This window comes from Pipistrellus hanaki (genome assembly GCF_964339955.1).
Source record: "Pipistrellus hanaki genome assembly, chromosome: 19".
Taxonomy (NCBI): domain Eukaryota; kingdom Metazoa; phylum Chordata; class Mammalia; order Chiroptera; family Vespertilionidae; genus Pipistrellus; species Pipistrellus hanaki.
The window spans coordinates 9,629,125-9,654,903 of NC_140521.1; the positions used below are offsets into that span (position 1 = coordinate 9,629,125).

Sequence of the window (25,779 nt, forward strand, 5' to 3'; positions counted from 1 at the left end):
GCCAAAGAGCCGCATTTGGCTCGCGAGCCGTGGTTTGCCGACCATTGCCTTAAGTTATTCGTTTCCTTTTTCACAAATATTGCACTTCTAGAAATCTATGAAAATGCTAAAGAAGTATAACCCAAAAATGCTCCATGAAGAATGATTTATAATAGTGAGAAAAAACAAATAATCTCAACAGCCAACAAGAGAATATCTAACAGAATACTATGCTTCCCCTTAGCATGATGACTCCACAGACAGTGCAGTGGCTTGGGAGAAAGTTTATGCAGCTAAGTGGGGAAAGAAGATGAAAATGACAGATCCATTATGTTTAAAGGGATGTAAAAATGCAATATGAAGACAGAAATAATGTATCAAAGTGCGAAAGGCAGCTTTATTAAGAATTATGGGGGTTTTCTCTCATTTATTCCATATTCTCTGAAATGTGGTTATCTTGCCTCCGTAATTTAGAAAGTCTAAGAAAAAGCATTTCATAAACTATAGTGCTCTATACAAAAGTCAGGTATTACCACTGAGAAGGCATCTTGAACTTGCTTAGACTGAGCAGGAAGAACGTTAATTCCAGGTGAGCCGTGTCCTGTCCCTGCAGGGAGCACAGGGATGGTCTGGGCGGGCTCCTCCCTCAGGGCTGCACGGACCAGCTGGGCTCCAGGGTGAGGGGAGGCCCCACAGGCAGCCCCAGCCTCGGCGGAAGGTGCACTTCTAGGCACATCCTCACCACCCTCCCGGACACACCGGCGCCGCCAGGGCCCGGCGGCCGGGGTGAGGCCGCACGTCCGGTGGTGACTGTGCAGCTGGGACAGGGGTGCGGCCTCAGGCAGCGGACTCGGCGGTGGAGCCACTCAGGAGGTGAGTCCAGCAAATCCGCTTTTCCCCAAACTCCCGCCTCCGAGATCATTCTTGCCACCAATACCATAAGGTTTGCTTGGAGGCAAAACTGTTCATAATTCTGGTTTTAAACAAGTCTTCATATTATTCTAAATATTATAGTTCACAGATGAAATTCTTGCTCTAAGTCATGCCAGGAGGACATGATTGACAGACCTTTTGTCTGCAGGAAAGATGGACCCCTGGCCAGGTGGACACCCATCAGCGGAGACCCCGGGACAACAACGCCCGGGGGAGCCGCCGGACGACAACCAGCCGTGCTAATCTCCGGGTTTGCTGCCCAGCGGGAGGCTCCTGCCGGCCGAGGGCTGCACCACACGCAGCAGCTCGGCCACGGCCAGCGGGTTTATGGGGTCCGGGCCGCTCACGCCCACGCCGTAGGTGCCCAGCAGACGCTGGTCGAACGGGCCGGCAAAGGGCTGCCCCGCGCGGTGCGCCCGCTGGTGCGCGGCCAGGTGGCTGCTCCAGCCGAACGCCTGGCCGCACTCGGCGCACTTGAACTCCGGCCTGTCCGCGGCGTGCGTCTTCTGGTGCTTGACGAGGCAGTGGTTCTGGCTGAAGGCCCGGCCGCACTGGCCGCACTTGTAGGGCTTCTCCCCGGTGTGCACGCGCTGGTGCACGATGAGGGACGACTGGCAGCTGAAGGCCTTCCAGCAGCGGCTGCAGTCGAAGGGCTTCTCGCCCGTGTGCACGCGCCGGTGCACGATGAGGTAGGAGTGGGAGCCGAAGGCCTTGCCGCACTCGTTGCACTTGAAGGGCCTCTCACCGCTGTGCACGCGCTGGTGCACCGCCAGGTACGAGTGGCAGATGAAGGCCTTGCCGCAGTCGCCGCACTTGAAGGGCTTCTCGCCGGTGTGGACGCGCTGGTGCAGCGCGAGGCGCGAGCGGCAGTTGAAGGCCTTGGCACAGTCGCCGCACTTGAAGGGCCTGTCGCCGCTGTGGGTCCTCTCGTGCACCGTCAGGGACGAGTGGCAGGCGAAGGCCCTGCCGCAGGCGCCGCACTTGTAGGGCTTCTCGCCCGTGTGGATGCGGAGGTGGCGGGTGAGGTGCGTCCGCTGGTTGAAGGCCTTGCCGCACTCGCCGCAGCGGTAGGGCTTCTCGCCCGTGTGCACGCGGCGGTGCATGCTGAGCAGCGAGCTGCAGCTGAAGGCCTTGTCGCAGCCCGGGCACTGGTAGGGCCGCTCGCCCGTGTGCGTGCGCAGGTGCACGTTCAGCGACGAGTGGCAGCTGAAGGCCTTGCCGCACTCGCCGCAGAGGAAGGGCTTCTCGCCCGTGTGGATGCGCTGGTGCTCGGCCAGGTTGGTCCTCCAGGTGAAGGCCTTGCCGCACTCGCCGCAGCGGTAGGCCTTCTCCCGGCCGTGCCAGCGCTGGTGCAGCGCGAGGGCGGAGCGCTGGCCGAAGGCCTTGCCGCACTGGCCGCACGCGAAGAGGCCCTCCCCGGGCCCCGGGGGCCTGCGGGCGGGGGGCGGCCCGCGCTCGCTGGCCGTGCAGCCGCCTCTCCCCGGGCTGGGGGGCGGCCCCTGGTGCTGGGGGACAGCCTCAGGGGGCCGGCACTTCTCGAGGTGCCCGTGAGGAGTTCTGAGAGTTCCCGTGCTCTGCTGGGCGGGGAGGGGGCACCGGAGGGGCAGTGCCCCCGCAGACGCCTCATGTCCCCACCGGCGCTCCTCCACGGAGACCTCCCCGCCGCCAGGGGGCGCGCTCCTCCGGAGCACAGCCTCCCCTCCGGACAGAGCAGCCCCCGGGCCCCCCCAGGCCCCGCTACCGTGGAGACAGGGCCTCACCGGCCCCTCCACCGCCGACTCCGGTGCCGTCTCTGCCCCGTGGATACCCTGCTGCTGACACGGCGCCTTCACCTCCGGCCGGGGCTCCCGCTCTGTGAGAAGCGGAAACGGAAGGAAATGCAGTTTTCTGTGCGCGGGCGAGGCGTGGACAGGCACTCAGACCTGAGGTCTGGCCTGCAGGTGCAGGTGAGCATGGAAAAGGGGGCAGAGGCCGGCAGAGGGCGCTCAGGAGCAGAGGCGGGAGGGGCACATGCGGGGTGACACAGGCAAGCAAGCTGGTAAGGACAGAGAAAGACAAGGGAAGGAGCCCCCGAAGGGAATTCCAAAAAGAGCCGGGGGGTCAGGGGTCATGGATGAGATTCACTTTTTAAAAAATATATATTTTTGTTGATTTCAGAGAGGAAGGGAGAGGGAGAGAGAGAAACATCAATGATGAGAATCATTGGTCGGCTGCCTCCTGTACGCCCCCCAAAACCCGGGCACGTGCCCTTGACCGGAATCGAACTGGGGACCCTTTTGTCCACAGGCTGATGCTCCATCCACTGAGCCAACCAGCTAGAGCTACGATTCACTTATTGAAACATCTACTGAGAGACTGTTGTGTGTCAGAACTAGGTCAGTGCTGGCTGGGATAAACTGAAGTCCAAAAACCATAAATTTAAAATGTCCCGTCCAGGCTGGCTGGTTAGTCTCATCCCAACATGCCAAGGCTGTGGGTTTGATCTCTCGTCAGGCACATACAAGAAGCAACCAATGAAGGCATCAGTAAGTGGAACCACAGCCCGGCTGGTGTGGCTCAGTGGTTGAGTGTTGACCTTTGAACCAGGGGGTCATGGTTCGATTCCTGGTCAGGGCACATGCCCAGGTTGCGGGCTCAATCCCCAGTAGGGGGCGTACAGGAGGCAGCCGATCAATAATTTCTCTCTCATCATTGATGTTTCCATCTCCCTCCCTTCCTCTCTGAAATCAGTAAAAATACATATATTAAAAAAATTAGTGGAACAATGAATTGATGTTTTTCTCTCAAGTTAACAAATTAAGAAAAGAGACTCATTTACTTTATACCCTATAAAAAATTTAAATGTCCCTTGTTCCAGAGAGGAAAAAGAACTCCCCCACCCCTCCCTCTCTGAAATCAATAAAGACGTTTTTTAAAAAATTACTACTGTCTCCTGCCAACAGAAGGCAGATGCCTTTGCCTGTTTTCTTGCTATGTTCCCAGCACTGTGTCTGGGAAGGGAGGAGGGAGGGTTCTAGAAGGGGCCTGAGCAGGTGCAGATGGAGCTGGGGCAGTGGGCTGTGAAGGAAAAGGGCTGTGATGGAGGGCCACATGGGGTGGCAGGAGGGGCGCTGGGGGCGGGGGCTCCGATCCTCCCCTCGCAGCCCCTCTCACCTGGACGAGCCCCCCCCGGGGCTTCTCCGGGCACCTGCCACGGCTCTTCGCCTCGTTCCAGATGGCAGATCACGTCTGGCTTACGGACCGGAGGCCCTGCTCGGGGGAGGAAGCGGCAGGGCTGTGCTGAGTCCCTCTCCAGAACCAGCGATGGGCAGGAGAGCCCCGGGACAGCACAAGCTGGCACTGTGTGCCGTCCCCGAGGATGGGGTCCCAGATGGGAATCCAAATGAGGCATGCGTTCTGAGGAGCCCAGGGGTACCCGCCCCCCCTCCCCATCTCCCTGGAAGGCTCCAGGGCAGGTCGGGCTTCCAGGACGTCTCCTCCCTCTCCCTCTGGCTCGCCTTGTGTCAGCCACACCTCCAGGCAAGGATGCCAGCAGCACCACAGAGACCACACCCCCTCACCAGGCTGGTGCTGAGGGGACTCGGTCACACCTGTCACATGGCTCAATGCCCAGACCACAGACTCGGAGCCCCGGGAGCCTCTTACCCAGGGCCAGAAGGTTCTGGTAGTTCTCCAGCATCACATCCCGGTACAGGGCCCTCTGGGGCGAGTCCAGCTGGCCCCACTCCTCCTGGGTGAAGTCCACGGCCACATCCTTGAAAGTCACCGATTCCTGGGATGACACATTCTCAGTCACTCCCATTGGGTTCACGCTTCCGAGGGAATCAGGGTTAACCTCGGTGACCTGCTCCCAACGTGGAAGGCTGTGCTCAGACGTCGTCTGTCATACAGCCCAGCACACACCACGGCTGGGCCAGGAATCCCCATCTGGCCTGGCTTTCTGGACCCGAAGGGCCCGGCTAACTGGGCGGCCCCTGTGCCTGCCACGCTGAAGTTCTGGGTAAGAATGTCAACCTTAGAGAACTGGAGAGAAAAACACAAAGAGCCCAGAAACCCTGTGCAAATCTCACCGCTGCCAAAGGCCCGGGCCCTCAGGAAGCAAACCCTGAGCTTACCAGCAAGTTCTGAGCCTGAGAGACCAAAGGGGCCATTCCACGTCCTTCCTGCCTGCCCCTCCCTCCTTCCTACTGAGCTCTGCTCCCTGCCCCTCCAGGCTGACTCCTGCCTGTCCCTCCTCCAGAGCCGCCATGAATGCAGGGTAACCCCCCCCCAAGGTGGTCACTCCGGTTCCCAGGGTCACAAATGCCCCTAACAACTCTACAGCACTCATGCCCTCAAATCCTCGGCTCTCCTACCACCCAGGGCTCCTCACCCCTGAGCCTCCGGGCTGTGGCCCTAACAGTCTCCACGCTCATGCCCCACCTACCCCTCCACCCCCACCCCCTGACAGTAAGCTCTCAGGCCGCCAGAGCTCTGCCCTCGGCAGCAGGTTGGGAAAAAGCAGCCGCTGACTAACTGCTCTTTTTCAAGATGCTGTTGCCAAGGCCGCCTGGCTTGGCTGCAGCTGGGATGTAGTCACGTCCAATGTAAGAGCGAAGAATAAGCCAAGGAGGGAAGTCTGGTTCCCACGGTAAGCCTGTGCTGGGGAGTGTCTGGTGTGGGGCCACCAGACTCCTCGAGAAGCTCTGGACCCACATCAGCACCCAAAGCCAGGTGAGGGGCGCCGCCTGTCAGCCTTGAGAAGAGGCCTCACACCTACCAGGTGCTTACCAGGTAGTCAGCAAAAGTGGGGACCCCCTCTGGGATCACAGGAGTTTGGCCTTTAGTTCTAAAAGGGGCTTATATACCCCTAACCGGTTTGGCTCAGTGGATAGTGCGTCGGCCTGTGGACTGAAAGGTCCCAGGTTCGATTCCGGTCGAGGGCATGTACCTTGGTTGCGGGCACATCCCCAGTGGGGGGTGTGCAGGAGGCAGCTGATCGATGACTCTCTTTCATCAATGTTTCTAACTCTCTATCCCTCTCTCTTCCTCTCTGTAAAAAATCAATAAAAAAATATATATATTTTTAAAAAATGACACTTATAAAATACAGAACCACCATCACTCAGAACCGCCTGAGAGCTGGCTGAGTGGAGGGCCTACAGCCAGAGAAGGAAAGCAGCAGCACACAGGCTGGGGGGCAGGCTGAGGCCAGAATGAGCTGGAATGGCACCACGTGTGGTGTTTTAATCAGGAGGGAGATGGGATCTGCGGAGGCCGCCCGAGAGGAGCAGGGGGGCCCAGACCCCCAGGCCAGGGTCCCAGCTGGGAAAAGAATCCCTGTAACTTCGGGCAGTGAAAACCAGCAGGGATATGCCTGAGTGACATGAGGCGGCTACAATCCCAGGTGTCCCTCTTAAAGGGACGGCACACAAACTTACCCAGCCCCACTTCTTCCGAGCTCCAGCACCGGGACCCGGATACATACAGAGAGGAACTGGACTGTCTGGCATCAGGGCAGGGACTCAGGGGTGGCTCTCACCCAGACAGGGGTGCTCACAGGGGTCACTGTTCCTGTGCTGGGACCTCCCTGTCCCAGGGCTGACCGGCAGCCACATCTGAGTCTCAACCAGCCTGGAGCACACGGTTTGCTCCGCCCTGGGGATTCCTGAATCCTGCCCCATCCAATGTGCAGCCCCACCCAGGGCTGTCCGTAGCAGCTTTTCCATAAGAATGGCCTGTCCTGGCTCAGGCTTCAGATTTTGCTAAAATCTCTCAAACGAGCTGCAGCTGGTGACAGTGTGCCCCCAAACCCATCAATAAAAGGCCCATGACCAGACTAGCACCACCCTGCCTTGCTTCACAGCCGGGCCTTGCCTCCTGCATAGCAGCTCTCCCACTGTCTTTGCAGCTGGTCCTCCAGCCAATTGGCCTGGAGGTCAACTTCTCCCAGAGACACCAACAGCAATCAAGGCTCAACTATAAGACAGTGCACACGGCTCACACAGGGACACACCTAGAGTGCCCAGCTCAGGAGATGAGAGGCTGAGCCAAAAAGCCAAAGGAGTTCATCACCACCAAACCAGTATTATAGGAAATGCTGAAGGGTATTATTGAAGGAGAGAGGAAGAGGAGGAGGAGATAGAGGAAGAAGAGGGATAAAAATATGAACAATAAAGTGGAACAAACATATCTATCAACAATCTAATCTAAAAATCAAAATAAACGAACAAGAAATCTAATGAACAAAATAAATTGGTGAATAGAAGGGAATCAGAGGCATGGAATCATGTAACAGATTGACGAAACTCAGAGAGAAGGGGAGTGGAAAGAGATTAGCCAAAGATTTTATCTATGGACACAGTAAGGGGTGAAGGCCTGGGGTGGGGTGGGAACCGGGTAGAAGGGGGAGTGTGAGTGTGAGTGTGTGAGTGTGTGAGTGTGTGAGTGTGTGTGTGAGTGTGTGTGTGTGTGTGTGTGTGTGTGTGTGTGTCTCGGGGGAGGACACTTGTAACACTACAGCAATAAAGATTAAAAGAAAGAAATCAAGATAGCTTTTTTTCCCAAAGATAGCTTTTTAAAAAATGTTAGATTTTTTTTTAAAAAAACGTTTTTATTGATTTTAGAGGGACAGGAAGGCAGACGGAGAGAGAGATGAAACATAGATGAGAGAGAAACATGGATCGGCTGCTTCCTGCATGCCCCTATTGGGGCAAGAGCCCACAACCCCAGGCATGAGCCCTGACCGGGAATCGAACTGTCAACCTCTTGGTGCATGGATTGACACTCAATCATTGAGCCACACCAGCCAGACAAAAAACAGATTTTTTTTTTTTTTAAATATATTTTATTGATTTTGTACAGAGGAAGGGAGAGAGATACAGAGTTAGAAACATCGATGAGCCGAGACCGGTTTGGCTCAATGGATAGAGCGTCGGCTTGGGGACTGAAGGGTCCCGGGTTCGATTCCGGTCAAGGGCATGTACCTTGGTTGCGGGCATGTCCCCTGTGGGGGGTGTGCGGGAGGCAGCTGGTCGATGACTCTCTTTCATTGATGTTTCTGGCTCTCTATCGCTCTCCCTTCCTCTCTGTACAAAATCAATAAAATATATTTAAAAAAAAAAAAAAAAAAAAAAAAAGAAACATCGATGAGAGAGAGTCATCGATCAGCTGCCTCTTGCACACCCCCTACTGGGGATATGCCCGCAACCAAGATACATGCCCTTGACCGGAACCGAACCCGGGACCCCCCAGTCCCCAAGCCGACGCTCTATCCATTGAGCTAAACCGGTCTCGGCAAAAAACAGATTTTTTTGTGTGTGTTTTTTTAAAATATATTTTATTGATTTTTTTACAGAGAGGAAGGGAGAGGAATAGAGAGTTAGAAACATCGATGAGAGAGAAACATCGATCAGCACACCTCTCACTGGGGATGTGCCCACAACCAAGGTACATGCCCTTGACTGGAATTAAACCGGGGACCTTTCAGTCCACAGGCCGACACTTCATCTGCTGAGCCAAACCAGTGAGGGCCAAAAGATAGGTTTTTGAAAAAATCATTAACATTGATAATGATACATATATTTACTATTTGATGGAAATGTTCTATGTCATGATGTGGGCTGGTTACACAACTGTATATACTTGCCCAAACTCATCAAATCCTCCACTTAAAATTGACGAACTTATTGTATATAAATTATAGCTCGATAAACCTGATGCAAAAAATCCCACTGAGAAGGTGGGTGTGAGGACAGACGCTGAGAACACATCCATCACTGAGGCACGGGAGGATGAAGCACAGTGGTGGTGGCATCAGCGGAGGAAGGAGAAAACGGGCAGAAACACAGCTCCAGAGACCTCAGAATGTAGTGCTGCCCTAACCGGTTTGGCTCAGGATAGAGCGTCAGCCTGCGGACTGAAAGGTCCCAGGTTCGATTCTGGTCAGGGGCATGTACCTTGGTTGCGGGCACATCCCCAGTTGGGGGGGTGCACGAGGCAGCTGGTCGATGTTTCTCTCTCATTGAAGTTTCTAACTCTCTGTCCCTCTCAATTCCTCTCTGTGTAAAATCAATAAAATATATTTTTAAAAAAAGAATCACTCCTATACACAAGAAGGGCATTACCTCGAGGTAGTCACGCGCACACACACGCACACGCACACGCACATGTTACACTTTGCTAAATCATCTGAAGGTAAGATGCGGATACCATGACATCTCAGCCTACATTTTTCAGCTTATATCTCCCAAGGAACTTCTCTTAAAAAAAAAAAAAAAATCCCTTTATTGATTTTTGAGAGGAAAAGAGAGGGATATATAGAGAGAAACATCAATGAGAGAGAAACATCATCAGTTCACTACCTCCAGTACACACCCCTACTGGGACTGAGCCTACAACCCAGGCATGTGCCCTGACCGGAAACTGAACCAGTGACCTCTTGGTACATGGGTTAACGCTTAGCCACAGAGCCACATCAGCCTGGCATCTCCTAAGGATATTCTTTTACACAACCACAGTGCCATCATCACACCCCGAAAATTTAATATTGATACAATATGACCTAAGATACAATCCATTTTCAAATTTCCTCAACTGTCCCAAACTGCCTTTGACGGAATTTTTGGATCTGTGAGGCATTGTGAATCATGTATTGCCTTTGATTGTCATGTCTCCTGAGTATTTTACTGAATTACAGAACATTCTAGCACATTACAGAAGCTGGGCACATCTCAGTTTGTCAGCTATTTTTTTTTCTTTTTTAACATATAAATATTTCAGAGAGGAAGGAAGAGGAAGAGATAGAAACATCAATGATGAGAGAGAATCATCGATTGGCTGCCTCCTGCATGCCCCCCACTGGGAATTGAGCCCGCGACCCAGGTATGTGCCCTTGACCAGAATAGAACCCAGGACCCCTCAGTCCATAGGCCGACGCTCTATCCGCTGAGCCAAACCGGCCAGGGCTGATAGCTATTCCTAGCTGTCTGTAATCTTTCAAGTGGGGTTAACAGAACCACAAAATCCTAAAAAAGTCAATCCTCTAGCCTTTTCACTACCCCATACTCTATCAACTGTAACCTTCTAAACACTATGATGGGTAGGGGTAGTGTAGGTGGCAGAACAAAACCCTAAGCCTCTAAAGAAAGACTCGGGTCCTGCTTAGCTGCAGAAGTGGCCCCAGAGCCAATTCCGTGCTGAGCCCCCAGATCCTCTGAAACCCCACGTTCTACACGAAGGCCCCCTATCAAGGGCCCCGTGTAGAGGAGAAGCACACAGGGACAGACCCCCCCATCATCACTCTTACCCCACCACTGCCTCACAGCCCTTCCTTCAGCTGTCCCACACCGATTTCACACCAGCAACCCCCCCCAAACAGGCCCCACCATCACCGACCCCGCCTGGGTCTTCCCGCAGAGATGAGCCAAGTGACCTCGTGTGACCTACTTGCTGGAGCTCTGCCAAAACCACTCAGGTCCTGAGCACTGACCCACCCACTGGACTGGACTGGGCTGGAAGGGACACTCATCTTGAGGGCACCCCTGGGCATCACCCAGAACTGTTCCCAAGCCCAGAGCTTCCTGAAGGAAGCTGCCAACCCTCTTCATACAAAACAAGATGTAAAAAAAAAAAAAAAAAAAAAAAAAAAAGACTACCAGCTCAATGGACAGATTGTGGGCCTGCGGACTGAAGGGTCCGGCTCCAGGGCACATGCCTGGGTTGTGGGCTCAATCCCCAGTGTGGGGTGTGGGGCATGCAGGAGGCAGCAATCAATGCTTCTCATTATTAATGTTTCTCTCTCCCGCTCTCTTCCTTTCTGAGATCAATAAAAACATATTTAAACAAACAAACAAACAAACAAAAAACAACAACACAAGAATGTTCAGAAGTAAGAAAAGACGGCCACTCACCTCGGACCTGGTTTCCAGGGGACCCTGACCCCGTTTATCCTCTGGATTATCTTTCAGAAGAGCAAGGTCCGGAGAGGACAGAGCTGGGGAGGAGAAATGAGCAACGGGCTGTTCAGCCACAGCCCCCAAGTGCACTGAGCGAGCTAAACACCACTCACACCTGGCACCAGGGCAATCAGAGGAGCCAGGAACCACCCCCGCAGGAGGGGTGGGGATGGAGCCCCAGTATGCGGCGCAATCTGACACAGCATCAGGGGTTAATCCTGCCACTCAGTGTCAGACGCTCCCATTAAGAAAGAAAACATTGCCAAGACCGGCTTGGCTCAGTGGATAGAGCGTCGGTCTGCGGACTGAAAGGTCCCAGGTTTGATTCTGGTCAAGGGCATGTACCTTGGTTGCGGGCACAACCCCAGTGGGGGGTGTGCAGGAGGCGGCTGATCGATGTCTCTCTCTCATGGATGTTTCTATCTCTCTCCCTTCCTCTCTGTAAAAAATCAATAAAATGTTAAGAAGGAAAACACTGCCATTTCCTCCCAGTCATCAGCACGCTCCGGACGGTGGGAACAAATGGCTGGGCACGGTAGAGGCAGCAGCTTGACTTTGCTGGTGCTCCGGGAAACCGGCCTGGCTTCTCTGTCAGTCTCTTCCGCTGCAAACCCACAGACCCACTGCCTCCAAGAGCCTCTTGTACCTGTCTCCGGGGGCTTCGGGCCAGGGGTCTCCATAGCGGCCCTTGGTAGCGTCCCCCGGAGGCGTGGGCAGCTCTGCAGCCACCTGGGCCCCAGGCCAGGCCCAGGGGAGCGGGTCCTGCTCCGGGGGCTCGGGGACAGCGGCCTGGAGAGGGCCTCGGGGGGCCGCGCACGCACTCCTGGCCGCACGGTCACACGGCCGCACGGTCACACAGGTCGCGGCCTGGCAGGTTTAGCGGGGGCCCCGCAGCCCGGGCTGCGCTCACTCCCCATCGCCGCGCCTCGCTCCTCCGGGGACCGCGCGCGGGGCCAGGCAGGCCTGGGGCTCGGCCACCCGGAGACAGTGGGCGCGGAGCGGGCCGGCAGACGGACCCCGGGGCAGACGGACAGTCAGACCGGCAGACGGACGGCCACGCGAGAGCGCCAACCTGCCGCCCACAAAAGGACAACGACCACCACAAAGGAGCAGCCCGGCGTCCGCTGTGGGTGAGTGCGCCTGCGCGGACCGGACGCGAACTACAGTTCCCCGGAACCGCTGTACCACGGAGACAGCGCACTCCATTTCCCAGAGGGCCTTGGGGCACCAGAGGATAGCCCTGACGTCCGGACTCCCTACGAGTGTATAGCATGGCCTTCTGGGAAATGTAGTTCTGGGGCATTAAACCATACGCCCTGGCCCCGCCCCACTCACCGCCCTCCATTGCTGTGGTGTTCACCTGGGCAACGGGCATATCTGCAACCACCTGGGCCCCAGGCCAGACGCAGAGGGGCGGGTCCTGCCGGGAAGGCCCGCAGGGTCGCACAGAGCCTCGCACCCCTGACTGTGCTCACATCCCACCGCCACGCCCCACGCAACCCGTCACACACTCTGAAGTATGGTAGCAACCACACTTAGGTAAAAACAGCTTTTGAATTTTAACCCTGCTATTCTAGAAGGCTTCTGCACTCACTTACTTTTTTATTTTTTTAAGATATATTTTATTTATTTTTTTTACAGAGAGGAAGGGAGAAGGATAGTTAGAAACATCGATGAGAGAGAAACATCGACCAGCTGCCTCCTGCACCCTCCCCCCCCCACCACTGGGAATGTGCCCACAACCAATGTACATGCCCCCGACCGGAATCCAACCTGCGACCTTTCAGTCCGCAGGCCGAAGCTCTATCCATTGAGCCAAACGAGTTTCGGCTTGTGGAAAGCTTTATTGATGATGCAAAAGTAAAGGGGCTCCCTTCCAAGGTCCCATCCATGTCCACCCTTGCCTCTCCTGGCTCTCAGAGCCACGCCTGTTGTCTCCCACAGCCACATCTGCTGTCAGCAAATCTGGAGTCTCTCCCTAGCCCTCTCCCCACACCCCTCGCCTCCTTGCCAATCCCTCCTGGGGATCTTAGGGGTCGCCTTCATTTCACAGAACAGAACTTAATTTGAGCTCAGGGAGGGCAGAGCCTACAGGGGCTCAGGGGCTCAGGAGGGAACCCGGGACTCTTTTGTTGGCAGGATTTTAATTACTGGGGCAGAGGGCAGGGGATGGTTAATGAGGCTCAGGGGAGCAGCTGAGCCAGATGCCGGAGGGCCCAGCAGGCCAGGGGACTCAGGAGGAATGGGGCCACCGGAGGGGTTGGTTGACAGAGGGCCAAGTTCTCACCTCCTCTGCACCCTCCAGAGACAGGCTGCAATGAACAGATGAGTGAATGAGTGAACTAATACACTGAGGGGACCCAGGCCTCTTTACAGTGGGCGGGGCCAGGTCTGCCAATGAACAGGGTCCATAGCACCCCCTCCTCCTCTACCCTCATCTCCCCCCCCCCCCCCCCCCCACGGAGCTGCACAGAGCTAGGCCCCTGCAGGCCCTGAGATCCCAGTCCAGCCTGGATCCATGCCAGGCCCTCCCTCTCCACAATTTGCTGGGGAGCCTCATGGCACCCAAAGTCCTAACTAGCCCCTAGGGTGCAGTGAGAACAACATACTGGGTGGGGACACTGCCCCCCAGGGGGGCCCACAGTGCACTGTCCATGGCCCTGCACTGGGCAGCATTGCACGTGTGAAGGCACCAGGCAGCGGGTGAGGAAGTGGTGCAGGGCAGTGGTGAAGGGCTCCCATAGGAGATGGCAGGGACAGGAAAGGCAGCAGGGATGGCCATAAGGGCCTCGAATGCCAGGTAGAGGAGGTGCACTGGCTGCCCTGCATGGGTGAGGGAAGGGGGAGGAGGTCCACCCCCTAGAGGACCCTCAGCCCTAGGCTCCCTCATCCAGCTACTCCTCCATCCTCCATTAGCATCACTGAGTACCACGTGACCCAGACCTGTGCTCAGGGACCCTTCTGTGGACCCAGGTGGACAGAGAACAGAAAGCCAGTTACACTGACGGGAGAGATGCTGTGGGAAAGGGGCCTGCATTACCTGGTTGGTGTGAGGTCGCCAGGGAAGGCTGCCAGGCAGAAGGGAGATGAGTGAGATTGGCCAGGCACCTGGGGGTGGGGAGGACATTCCTGCCAGGAGAACTGGACTAAGCAAAGGCCCAGAGGGGTGAACGTTAGTGGGTTAGAGGAGGTTTAAAAAGTGTGGCTGGGCCGGGACTGGTTTGGCTCAGTGGATAGAGTGTCGGCCTGTGGACCGAAAGGTCCCGGGTTCGATTCCGGTCAAGGGCATGTACCTTGGTTGCAGGCACATCCCCAGTGGGGGTTGTGCAAGAGGCAGCTGGTCGATGTTTCTCTCTCATCGATGTTTCTAACTCTCTGTCCCTCTCAATTTCTCTCTGTGTAAAATCAATAAAATATATTTAAAAAAAAAAAAAAAGTGTGGCTGGGCCGAAACCGGTTTGGCTCAGTGGATAGAGCGTCAGCCTGCAGACTGAAGGGTCCCGGTTGGTTTTGATTCCAGTCAAGGGTATGTACCTTGGTTGTGGGCACATCCCCAGTAGGGGGCGTGCAAGAGGCAGCTGATCAATGACTCTCTCATGGATGTTTCTAACTCTATTTCTCTCCCTTTCTCTCTGTAAAAAATCAATAAAATATATATTTTACAAAGTGTGGCTGAACATAAACAGTGTGAGATGGGCTGGGACCTCCAGCGCCTCCGGAGGGTAGGACACACCCCAGAGCAAGGGGACCCCTAAAGAGTTTAAATGGGCCCTAGCTGGTATGGCTCAATGGATAGAGCATCAGCCTGCAGACTGAGGGGTCCCAAGTTCGATTCTGGCCAAGGGCACATGCCTGGGTTGCAGTGAAGGGCATTGCAGGAGGCAGTCAAGCAATGATTCTCTCTCATCATTGATGTTTCTTTCTCTCTCTCCCGTTCCCTTCCTCTCTAAAATTAATAAAATATATTTTAAAAAATTTTAAAAGAGTTTGAATGGAAGCTTCCATGACAAGGAGATTCCTGCAGCTGTGTGTGGGCTGTGGGGACAGAGTAGGGAGATAATAGTGGACTAAGCTATGGAAGGAGGTGGCTCTAGCCAGTGGAAGGGCTGCTGGGTCCATGAGCACACCTGCTTTCCCTTGACTGTGAAGTAGAGGTTGTGAGATAGAATCCTGACTCTGGTCAAGGCCTGGGTTCTGCAACTCTTGCTCCAAGCCCTATCCCTTCTGCCCAGAGGCTGGCCCACGCCCTTTGTTGGGAGCCAAGGTCCTGGGATGGGGAGGGACCAAAACACAAAGCCTGCCGAAACCGGTTTGGCTCAGTGGATAGAGCGTCAGCCTGCGGACTGAAAGGTCCCAGGTTCGATTCCGGTCAAGGGCATGTACCTTGGTTTCGGGCACATCCCCAGTAGGGGGTGTGTAAGAGGCAGCTGAGCGATGATTCTCTTTCATTTATGTTTCTAACTCTCTACCCCTCTCTCTTCCTCTCTGTAAAAAAAAAAAATCAATAAAATATATTTAAAACAAAACAAAACAAAACACACACACACAAAGCCTGCGCTGTGCCCTTCCCCCAAGGCCCCCCGGGGGCTCTGCCACACCCCGCGGGTCCCAGCCTTGCCGGGGATCTCCCGCCCCGGGCAGGATCCCTGGAGGCCTCGGATGTCCCCACCGCGGTCCCGGGGGCCCTCTCCGCCGAGTGCGGCTCGGGCCCCACGGTTGCTAGGCTGCGCCCTGGGGCTCCGGGAAGCCGGGCGCCGGTGCCACTGGCGCTGGCGGCTACAGCGCGGATGGCGGCAGAGTCGGGGCGCCCGTGGGCACAGGCTCGCAGGGCGTACGGTGCCAGCCAGGCCCTGTGGCGCGGCGCGGACCGCCGGCGGGACCCCGGGCCCCAGCCCAACGGGCCGGGCCCCGAAGAAGCCCGCGCCCCCGGGCGCCTGGCCCGCCTGCGCGGCCAGCTGCGGGCGGAGGCGAAGGTGGAGGCGCGGGCCGGCGCTCCGCGGCTGCTGCGGCTGGTGGAGCGCGCGGGGGAGGCGGCCGGGGCCGGAGACCAGGGGGCCGGGGCCGGGGCGCGGGAGGACGCGCGCAGCCGGGGCTCCGTGTGCTCGGTGTGCGGGGAGCCGCGCGGCGGGGCCACCTACCCGGCGGGCGTCCTGGAGGTGAGCGAGCGGCGGCTGCAGGAGGGCCTGGCGGCCGTGCGCGCCGAGCTGGGCGCGGGGCTCGAGGCGCTGCGCGCGGAGCTGCGGGCCGAGCTGGAGGCCCTGCGCGCGCTGCTGCCGCCGCCGCCGCCGCCGCCGCCCGGCCGCCGCGAGCCCCGCGCCGCGCCCCGCGGCCCGGCCCTGCTGCGGGCGCTCGGCACCGTGAACGCCCTGGCCGCCATCACCAGGCCCGCGGACGCCGCCTCCGACGGAACCGTGAACGGCCCTGCGAACGGCCCCGCGAACCAGGCCGCTGCCCGAAAGAACCTGAAGAAGACGCCGGGGCCTCCCGGGGCCCGCAGGGGGGTGGGGACTGAGGAGGGTGAGCTGGGTGCAGTGCAGGAGGGGTGAATGGGCAGATCTGCCCCTGGTGGGCCTGGCTCAGTGCAGCCGGCGACAACTTCTGGAGACTGAGTCGGGGCTGGACGAGGTCCGGAGCCCCTTTGGCCTTTGTGCTGGGCGATGTTTGGTCCTGGGGTGTCAGCCTCCAGGGAGAGCCAAAGGCTTGCAGCAAGTGGACCCCTCCGGCTAGGAGGGGGTTGCAGGTGTTTTTTGTTTTTTTTTCTTTCCTTTCCTTTTCTTTAAGGGTTTGGGAGAAAGGCCGTGCCTGCGTGCACTGGGATATGGAGTGTGAGCACACACCACGCAGCAGACACCTGGGACGCATGGGCTGCTGGAACAGTCACCTGATACAGTACCACGCAGATCAGTGTCACCTAGATATACAACCACATCACGGGCACCACCTGCACAGCAGCCTGACTGGCCCTCACTCCACTGCCCACCAAACCCGGCCTCCCGCAGGACAGCGAGGCGGCACAGAGGCCCCGGTCAGCGGCCACACCTGCACTCTCAGCTTTGCTTCGGACAGTGACACCTGGACACTTACCCCCTCATTTGGCCTCCCACAGGAAGTGACCTGGCGCCGGTGTCTCTTCAGAAAGTGTCATGTACACTCAGACTCCACGGGCTAAGCTCCCGGAGTGTCACCTGGTGCAGTTGTCCCTGTCGCCAGGACCCACCCACCCAGGGCAGCCCCCAGAACCTGGAACCAGTGCTTCTCCCCTCCTGGCCTCCAGGGAACGGTACCCGGAGTCGTCCTGACCTGGGGTCAGTGCCCGCTCATTTTTGAAATAAAACGTGTAATCTTAGGCTTTAGCAGGTGGTGGTGTTTTAATCTATTTTATTCATTCATTCCTTACCTAAAGATATGTTTTTATTGATTTTTAGAGAGGGAGAAATATCGACGTGAGACAGAAACATTGATCTGGTTGCTTTCTGAATGTGCCCCAACCAACTGGGGATAGAACCCAGAACCTAAGTATGTGCCCTGGCAGGGAATTGAACCCAGAACCTTATGGCGCACAGGATGATGCTCCAACCAGCCGAGCCACCTGGCCAGGGCAGGTGGTATGTTTGGAACCTGCTAACGTTTCTCCTTTCATCTGACTCAGTGTGTAGGTTGCGTGTGGGATGCTTCTTCCTCTGAGACCTGGGGTTTCTGGATGGGGCTCTGACACTGGCTGTGGAGGGGTAGTGGAGGGTCGCTTAGGGCTCTCTCTCTCATATGCTTAGGGGTCTCTCTCTCATATGCATAGCGTGAAGGAATGGCCAGCGCACGTGTGAGCCGGTGGTGGGAGTCCCCACTGTAGGTATGTGGCCATGTGCCAGGAGACCCTTCCGTCCTCTTTCCCTGTAGGGCCATCTGCCTGCAGGTGACTGTGTCAGTGTGTGGCCTAGGTCAGGGCGTGGGGAGTGGGGAGTGAGAGTCCCTGGTGCTCACCCTCTGAGTTCGCACACACCACCTCCAACACTGTGAGGAAGGTGAGCGTGAAGCCAGGGAACACGGTGTGGCTGCTGCGGAGACTTGGCAGGAACAGGAGTGTGGAGCTGCTGCAGCCAGGGGGCTGTATATGTATCGGCCAGGTGGGCATGGCTGCATCCTGTAGGCTTTCCATGTGGGTCAGAGGGCCAGTGCCCAGGCAGGGCCAACAGCAGGGAAGAGGGAGCTCTGAGCTCACCAGGCTCTGATACTAGGGATACATGCCAGTAACAATTGCCATTTCCTGGAGCTAAAAGCTCACCCCCCATTAACCCTCCTAGGAGTGAGTCTAAAGATGCCCATTTACAGGGACCAGGAGTGACAAGGCAAGGCCATCAAGATGGAAACTCAAGGGAGAAGGCACCTGGATCCTAGTGGCCTTGACTTGAAGGGCTGGAATGGGGAGGGTAGAGGAGGGTCTCCTACACTGGAGCAGCCTAGGACACCCCAAGACCAGATGTCCTCTGACCCAGTGTGTGATGGAGCTCTGCTTTACTCTCCTTCCTTCGGAGAACCACCCCAAACACAGGTCTCCAGGAAGCCTCGGCTTGCCCCATCGACCAACTCAGGTCAACGAGGGGGCAGGGCTTCCTCAGCAGCTGTGGCGAGGACCCCAGGCTGGGCCCGAGCCACAGTTCTCTCTCCTGGGAAGTGAGGCTGACTTCTTTCAGGGTGGGCAGGAGAGAAGGGCTCGGTGTGCCACAAGTGTGAACATGACTGGGTGTGTGTGAGGTGGGAGAGAGGTCTGCACCCTGCGCCTCTTTCCAATCCCCAAGGGCTGGGCTCTTCCACTTGGTTGTACCCAGCGGAGCTGTCCTCGGTGCTGACAGCACCCAGGCGCCCAGGACAGCCTGCCATCCCACTTAGTGCTCTGGAAAGGGGCCTCCCAGGGACTCACTGGCTCTTTCCCTAACCCCAGCCCTGCCTGAGGCCCTCTGGCCAGGAGGCTGGGTTAAGATGAGCAGGAAGCCCTGCCAAAGGCTGAGTCCCCTGGGTGCCCTCTTGTCCCACATCACGTACTAGGAACTTAGAAAGGACACTGAGGAAAGAAGGGACAGAGGGTCTCGGAGCCCCAAGCCTGACACTCCCCCCATCTCCGCCCCTGTGCCTTGGCTCCATCTTGGCCAGAGCCTCCCACTCCCAACATGAGTCACACCTAGGACTGACCACGCCTCTTCCAGAACTCAAATTTATTTGGCATTTGGATGAAATGGTTCTCACAGCATCTTAAGGATTAGTGCCAACCTAACCAAAAATAAACCCAAACTAAAACCCTTAGTGAAAGGAAAACATAGAAAACAGGCATTGAGACAATGTACAGATTCGACTCCCACCTCCACCAGGCAGGTCAGGTCCCGGGGGAGGAGGCCCTCCCGAGACCCTGGCCTGTCCCTCCGGAGGCCGTGTGCATGGGGTGGGGAGCCCTCCTCTCACAGGAACACCAGTCTCAGCCAGGATTGGACCTGGAGCTCATCAGACCTTACAAAGGGTGGTGACTGTACAGGAGGCCAAGGTCAGCCGGTAACCACAGCTTTCCCCCTCATGCCCTCAACCACCTTTAAGCAGAGCTCGGCTCTGGGAGACTCAGTGGGCAGCAGGCAGCCTTCTGCCTAGCCCAAGAATGCCAGTAGGCTGAACACTCTGGGCCCACCCTCTGCAGCCCCCACGATCTGATTCGGGGCACCCTCTCCTTAGCACCTCCTGCACACCTGTCCCCAGCAATCTTTAGGTCCGCAAAAGTCCCCCAGTCCCATACCTCTAGTACCAGCCACTGCCCTGTATACACAGTTGAAGCCTGGGCCAGAGACACTGGGATAAGGGGACCTGGTGCTGTGGGGGCAGACCCTACAGGATTCTGCTGGAGTGGTCATTTCAAAGTAGGCCACTCAGGACCCTAACCCAGGGCTGTGACTGCTGCTCTGGAAATTGGCTGCCCTGTGTTCAGTGTATGCTGGAGGCTCCACACACTTCCTGCTTTGTTTTCAGCAGCCAGCATGGGCACATGTGCCCAGGATGCCCTTCTCAAAGCAGCAGCCCTCTGGCAAGGGGAGCAAACACTCTGGCTTCTGCAGGCCAAGCCCAAGGACAGGCAGTTCAGTGACAAAACTCACATCTCTGGTCAGCCTTGTGGAACAACTCAACAAAACTGGTTTCCAACCAAAGTGTGAGAATGTGCCTGGAACTGGGCTGTGCCTGTGAGGTCTGTCGTCAGATCACCATGGAAGCACCCACCGAAAGTCAGCTCTCCCCTTGCTGCATGCTGGTCCAGAAAGGCTGAGAGGAGGACCAGGAGCTGGGTGGGTGGGTTAGGAAGATGACAGAGAGCCTGCCTCAGAAGAGTCACAGACCCGGCCATGCCTCCGTGCCCTCAAGAGGCCATGTTGGCCCAGGAAATTGAAGATTGAGTTCCTGTGTACCATCACCACCTGCAAACACTTGGACATAAATGTACACACATGTATACACACACACACACACACACACACACACACGCACACACGCAAAAAAGATCTAGACATTCAACGTAGAAAAGATATGGATGTGCTAAAAAATCGCACAGAACCCGCTTCATCTCCAAACCTCAGAAACACTAACAGCCTGGTGTCAGGAGACAAGACCGCTGCTCAGGAGTAGGCAACAGGGTCCCTCAGTCAAAAGGCCCCTGAGCAGGGCACCCAGCACCCTGTGCTAAGGACAGGAAGGTGGCATGCAGCCACCAGGCACTCAGCTCTAGTGGTGGTGGTGATGTGCAAGAAGTGGACTTTCAGGAGGTGGACACAGCCCAGGATGTTAATTTCAGCCACCCCTCCCCACAATTAACCCTTTATGGCACAAAGAGGGGGTTGGGGGCAGGCCTTGTCCAGGGCAAATTCAATAGGAGGGGGCTCCAGAGGGTAACAAAGAGGAGCTGGCTCAGCCTTCAAGTGAAGGATCCAGGGCCAGGGCACTCATGCAGGCTAAGGGCCTCAGCCCAGCTCCAGAGCTGCCTCCTGGGGGCCATGCACAGTAATGCTAGGGAGAAATCCAACGGACTAGGGACAGGGATTTCTGGCACGGAGCTGGGCTTTGCAGAGCCCCACTGGAAAGATAGAGTGGAGTTCAAGCCCCTTCCAAGCTCCCCTTCTTAGGGCCTTGGGCACCAGAGCTAAGGCAGGGTCCCCCTCGATGTTCAAGTTAGACCTGTGAGGGGCCACCCTCAGAGCAGCCACTGGAGCAACTCTAAAGGCTTCTGCCCTGAAGCAGACTCACTGCCCAGACAATCCTGACAGCCCACACACACTGGTGCCCGGAAGTGCCTTCCTGAGCAGTGGCCAGCGAGGCACACTGTGGCAGCTCTGGGGCTTGGTGGCTGGGCAGCAGGCTCCTCTGAACGTGCTGCCATGAGCAAACCCACCGAAGGCTGGTGTGGTTTGGCCTCCACCCAGGCCCACAGTACCTTCTTTGTTCCCTACTTCTGAAACGTGTGGCATGAACAACCTGTCATTCTTCTGTCATTTAAAAAGAAAGAGACAGTGACCCGAAGCTATGTGTGTTTTTGAAGCCCTCAAGGAGACTCGGTGCAGGTGCTCGCTCCCTTGGGAGGCTGGCGCAGTCTCTGAACGCACGCGCACACCTAAGGGGAGGGCGTGCAGCAGTGCAGCTGAGTCCAGGCTCACAGAGGGCCCTTCAAGTCTCCGTGGGAATCAGTTTCCTTGACAGCAAACAGGTGCTCCATGCCCCTTGGGGCCACGGGCTGGGCATCCTCTACACCACGGTATTGAGGGAACTGCGGCTGTGGCAGCCAACTCCTGGCAGTGCCTCTGTGGCTGGGGGCGTCCCACTCTGGGCAGGGTCGGGGGGCACGAGCAGGATGCTGCTGCTGTCGGCTGAGTCTTCCAGGTCTGCCAGGTTGACCCCTGAGGAGGGCAGAGGCTGCTCCAGGCACTGGGGTGACACACCTTCACTGTCACCATCCCCTGGGGTCGGCAGGCTGGCCTCTGCTGGCTCAAAAGCATCATCATCTATAGGAGGAGACAGAGGGGTGTCAGCAGGGTGGTGGGTGGGCCTGGCATGAGAGAAGGTAGGGAGACAGAACTGGGGACGCTTATCTTGCCTGAATGCTCCACTGAAGCTGTGGCTCTGCTGTGCTCACCCCTCACCCTTGCCACGTTCGCAGCTGTCATGGTGCAAGGTGCAGGGGGACAGTTATGACCAAGCCCCAGTGTGTGGCTGGTACACACTTTGACAGAGTTAGGAGAATCAAGGCAGGGGACGAGGAAACCCTTTCAGATTCAGTGGGGGTTGAACCAGGACCCATGTGACATTAGGGCATTACTGGGCTGTAGGTGGGCAGGTGGAACAGTGCTTACAGCCCCCAGACCAGAAGCTGCCAGTGGAATATGGGAACAAGAGCATGAGATGGGCCTGGGCAGGGGCCTGCAGACAGCTGGTCTGACAGCAGCTCTACAGCAGCCCACTCCGTCCCTCGTTTTGGCGTGCCTGCTCCTTATCACCACAGGCTCTCTCTCTCAGCTCAGGGCATGGGGCCCAGTCTGTGTCCCTCTCCTGGCCAACTCCCCATGGGCTCAGCAGTCCCGCTCCCCTGCCCTGGGACCATTTGCTCCCCTGCAGCCTGGTCCATGGAGGCGCTGGGTCCCCAGCAGCACCCCTGGTGGGAAGCTTGTTCTACCCGGGTCCCCCCGACAGCAGATGGCGACAACCTGTTCCTAGGGCTGGGGTTCAATCCAAACTTCTGCCCACACAGACCAGGAGAGGTACTAAGTGACCAAATGAACACACAGCACACAGAACACAGCAGTGCCGGCCTCACAACGCCATCCTGCTGTGCTGTGGAGTACGCAGAGCCAGGGGCCCGGGGTGGGCACTGCCTGCAATGTGCGGCGGGGGTACACAGGGAGAAGAGTGGGACAGCTGCATCACTCCAGGGACGGGGCCAGCCAAGCAATGGGCAAGGCTCCTGCAAGGCCTTCTTCGCTGAACAGCCCGGGCGGAGCACGCTCAGGGGCCTGGCCCGTCACCGCGCCAATGCTTTCCTCCGGTGCCTCAGGGCTGCCTCCCAGCTTACACGGGCACGTGTCTTCACAGCCCGGCAGTTGGCTCTGGGCCAGCCCTATGCCCATGACTGCAATGCCCGGTTCTCAGGTCTCCATAAAGCTAGGATTGGGTGTCTAAGGACTGCTCCCAAGCGGAGGTTAAGAGGCAGGGTGATCAGTGACCGCCGTCAGCAGTCATTTGCACCTGCACCCCTGGGAGAGCCTGACAACTCACAGGTGGCAGTTCCACTTTCAAGGGAAAACCAGAGACAGCAACAGAAGGCTTGGAGGAAGCCGAGTTCACAGCCCTGTGCGCTGGGGAGGACCCCTGAGGCTCCGGCTCTGCAGGCCCGGGGGCTGGTGACAGGCCGCTCCCTCTCCCTGTGGGGGAAGCACCTGCAGGGTCGTAGAACACGCTGTCAGGGTTGATGGAGGCCTCATAGGGTGGCGGCGGGTCATCAGGCTGGTCAATGTCGGGGTACTTGTACGCAGTGTAGGGGGGCGGAGGATCATGGAAGTGGAAAGTCCCGCCTTCGCCATCATCAGAGAGGTGTAGCGGCGTGAGGCCTGTGCCGAACCCGTCTGGGCCATAATCAAAGCCGGGGATCCTCCGGCCAAGGTTGAAGTGGTGCACTGGGCAACGGAAGTGAGAAACAAGCAACAGGGTCATGTCACTGGAAGACGCACAACTCAGCTCCTGAGCCCTGCCCCCTCACCCTCGCCCAGACTTTCTGTCACTTTTGTGCCTAGCTGCCCACCAGTCCTGGTACTCGCCCAGTGCCTCCTTCCCCGGTCGGTACATTCCGCTCGTCACTCACATGCAAGAGGTTTGCCTGCTGTGCTCCAGCCCCCGCCACACCTTTCCAGCTCTAAAATGTTTCTGGGTGTCTAGCCCATGATTGCCTCGAAGTTCTGCTCACCCTGCAACTCGTGAGAACTGGAGAAGGTGGAAAACCCGGTTGGTCCACACTTCAGACCTGACCCGGGCTCCCCAGGGACACAAGGCCCCTAATGGAAGCTAGAGAGGGGGCTTCAGCATTCTTGCCACCTTGATTCTGAATCCTCTCCTGCCTGCCCGTACCTGTCCTGCCCCACACAGGACTGCGGAGCCCTGGCTTGTTCGCTGGGATGATTTCAAGGGATGATTTCAGCTCTACTGGGGGCACAGGCCACTGCAGACAAGCTGGACTGAGGGTGAGCCGCACTCTCTAAGTTGCCTTATGTCCACGGCATTTGCTGATTCCCTCTCCTAGCAGGAGGCCGCACTCATGGTCTAGGCCAGACTGCTTCGGAGAGCAAGGGCGGGAAAGCGCAGTGTCAGCGGGCACTGGAGATACGCCCTTCTTCCACGTGCCTGGGGACTGATTTCGGTCCTGCAGAGAGCTCCCCTAGTGCCCAGGCGTGCACTCAGCCCAGGAGCGGGTGGGTGGGTGGGACACCCTCCATCATGTCCCCCACTTCCTCCCTGCACCTTCCTGCTTCCTGTGTCCCATTCCCCTGGAGACACAGCCAAGGGCAGGCCGGCACTGTAGCCGTCATCGGCAGGGGCTGGGCACTCACGGTTTGCTCCGATCAGGGACTCAATGCGTTCCCGGCGCCTCTGGCGTAGCCGGTGGACCATGAAAAGCAGCAGGGACAGGATGAGAAAGGAGGAGATGCAGCTAACAATGAGACGCATCCCACTGGCCATGGAGTCGAACAGGCTATGCCCATCTGTTAGAGGAGAAGGGAAACCCGCTGCTCTCAGAAAAGGAGGTCCTGATCCCAGATGCTCAGTGCTATGAGAAGGCCAGGGCCCTCCACACACAGCCATGTGGACAAGGCAACTTATTTCCCGACACAATCTTATGATGATAGAAACAAGAAAGCTGAAAAGAACACACACACACACACACACACACACACACACACACACGGCTAATACACTGTTTGACCATCCAACTGATTGCTATGACACTCAGTGACCACCAGGGGGCAGACACTCAACGCAGGAGCTGCTAAGCTGAAATGACTTGGCAGCGGCGGTTCTTGGGTGATGCACCCCAAAATCAGAGAGGAGGGAGCCCGATTCCTCGTGGGGCCATGTGATTCCACCTTCGGCCGTGGGTTATGTTGTTGCTGGGGCACTGTCGCCCCGAATCTGGTTTACTGCACACTTGCGTTCCACACCCTGTACGACAGCAACTTTGCAGAGAGCCCTTGGGGGTGTCAGAGAGCTGGTTCAGCCGGATCCCCACAATCCAGGCTGAGGGACCACAGGAGGTTGGCTCCAGAGTATGTCCGGTCTGTCTCACCCAGTCCTGCCCCACCAGCCACCTTCTAATAAATATCCTTCCAATGTGCATGAATCTGTGCACTGGGTCACTAGTACCATACCACTCCCACAGGAGAGAAGCAGCTCATGGCCAGGAAGTCTTAAAATATGAGATGGATGATGTGGCTTGCCCCTCCCTCAGTCTTTCTCAGAGGCCCATGTGCCCACTCATCCCTATTGCTGGGTGAGCCCCTGGAAGCCACAACAGGAGCTTGATAGGAAGTGCCAAACAGAATGGGACTGTGCACCGGGCTGCAGCATCCAGCACCTCTCTGATCTCTCACAGCCCTACAGAGGAGGAGGAAAGTCCCTATACAGAGGGAACTGAGGCTCAGTGGGGTAATGTGCCTAGCCCCAGTTCAGACCTGGGCTCCAGCCCCATCAGGGTGCTCCCAGAGTCCTTTGTTCCTCCCTAATATTCAGCAGTGCTCCACGTGGAGGCCGGTGATCAGGGAGGAGTGTGAGAATGTGGCCTCTACTGGGCCCTCAGAGTCCGTTTACACCCCTCTCCTTCTCTTGTCCATCAGTGGCTGTTCTAATCCTGGACCTCCCCATACCCTACTTCTAC

The 25,779-nt window shown here is 57.1% G+C and overlaps 3 protein-coding genes across 4 annotated transcripts in view; 1 reads left to right on the plus strand and 2 right to left on the minus strand.

The window, feature by feature from the left end:
- Positions 1-349: 349 nt before the first annotated feature.
- On the minus strand, positions 350-11,796 carry ZNF74 (zinc finger protein 74). Its single transcript, XM_084867900.1, has 5 exons — positions 11,494-11,796; positions 10,803-10,885; positions 4,558-4,684; positions 4,066-4,251; positions 350-2,764 (listed from the first exon to the last, which is right to left on the minus strand). Exons 1-5 carry the CDS (start codon positions 11,525-11,527, stop codon positions 1,152-1,154), a joined length of 2,043 nt encoding a protein of 680 aa, XP_084724026.1. The 5' UTR covers positions 11,528-11,796; the 3' UTR covers positions 350-1,151.
- A 3,391-nt stretch (positions 11,797-15,187) lies between these two features.
- FAM246C (family with sequence similarity 246 member C) lies at positions 15,188-17,216 on the plus strand. The gene is given in 2 exon segments (XM_084867959.1): positions 15,188-16,334; positions 16,337-17,216. Coding segments are annotated over 2 exon segments (723 nt in total). The 5' UTR covers positions 15,188-15,634; the 3' UTR covers positions 16,360-17,216.
- Positions 17,217-19,035: 1,819 nt separating this feature from the next.
- The window catches only part of DGCR2 (DiGeorge syndrome critical region gene 2), a 37,270-nt gene continuing 30,526 nt past the window's right edge, over positions 19,036-25,779 (minus strand). For both annotated transcript variants that reach the window (XM_084867926.1, XM_084867925.1), the window contains 3 exons: positions 24,458-24,610; positions 23,294-23,530; positions 19,036-21,865 (listed from right to left, as the gene is read on the minus strand). In XM_084867926.1, coding sequence (XP_084724052.1) covers positions 21,609-21,865; positions 23,294-23,530; positions 24,458-24,610 — 647 coding nt within the window. In that variant the 3' untranslated portion in view covers positions 19,036-21,608. The remainder of the gene's footprint in view (positions 21,866-23,293; positions 23,531-24,457; positions 24,611-25,779) is intronic.

Excerpts from the sequence above, each read along its gene's own strand:
- ZNF74 (XM_084867900.1), bottom strand. The coding sequence starts at position 11,527 with ATGGAGACCCCTGGCCCGAAGCCCCCGGAGACAG. Across the intron at positions 10,886-11,493 it reads CCCGAAGCCCCCGGAGACAG|CTCTGTCCTCTCCGGACCTT; the intron begins GTACAAGAGGCT and ends TCTCCTCCCCAG. Across the intron at positions 4,685-10,802 it reads CCCTGGAAACCAGGTCCGAG|GAATCGGTGACTTTCAAGGA; the intron begins GTGAGTGGCCGT and ends GTGTCATCCCAG.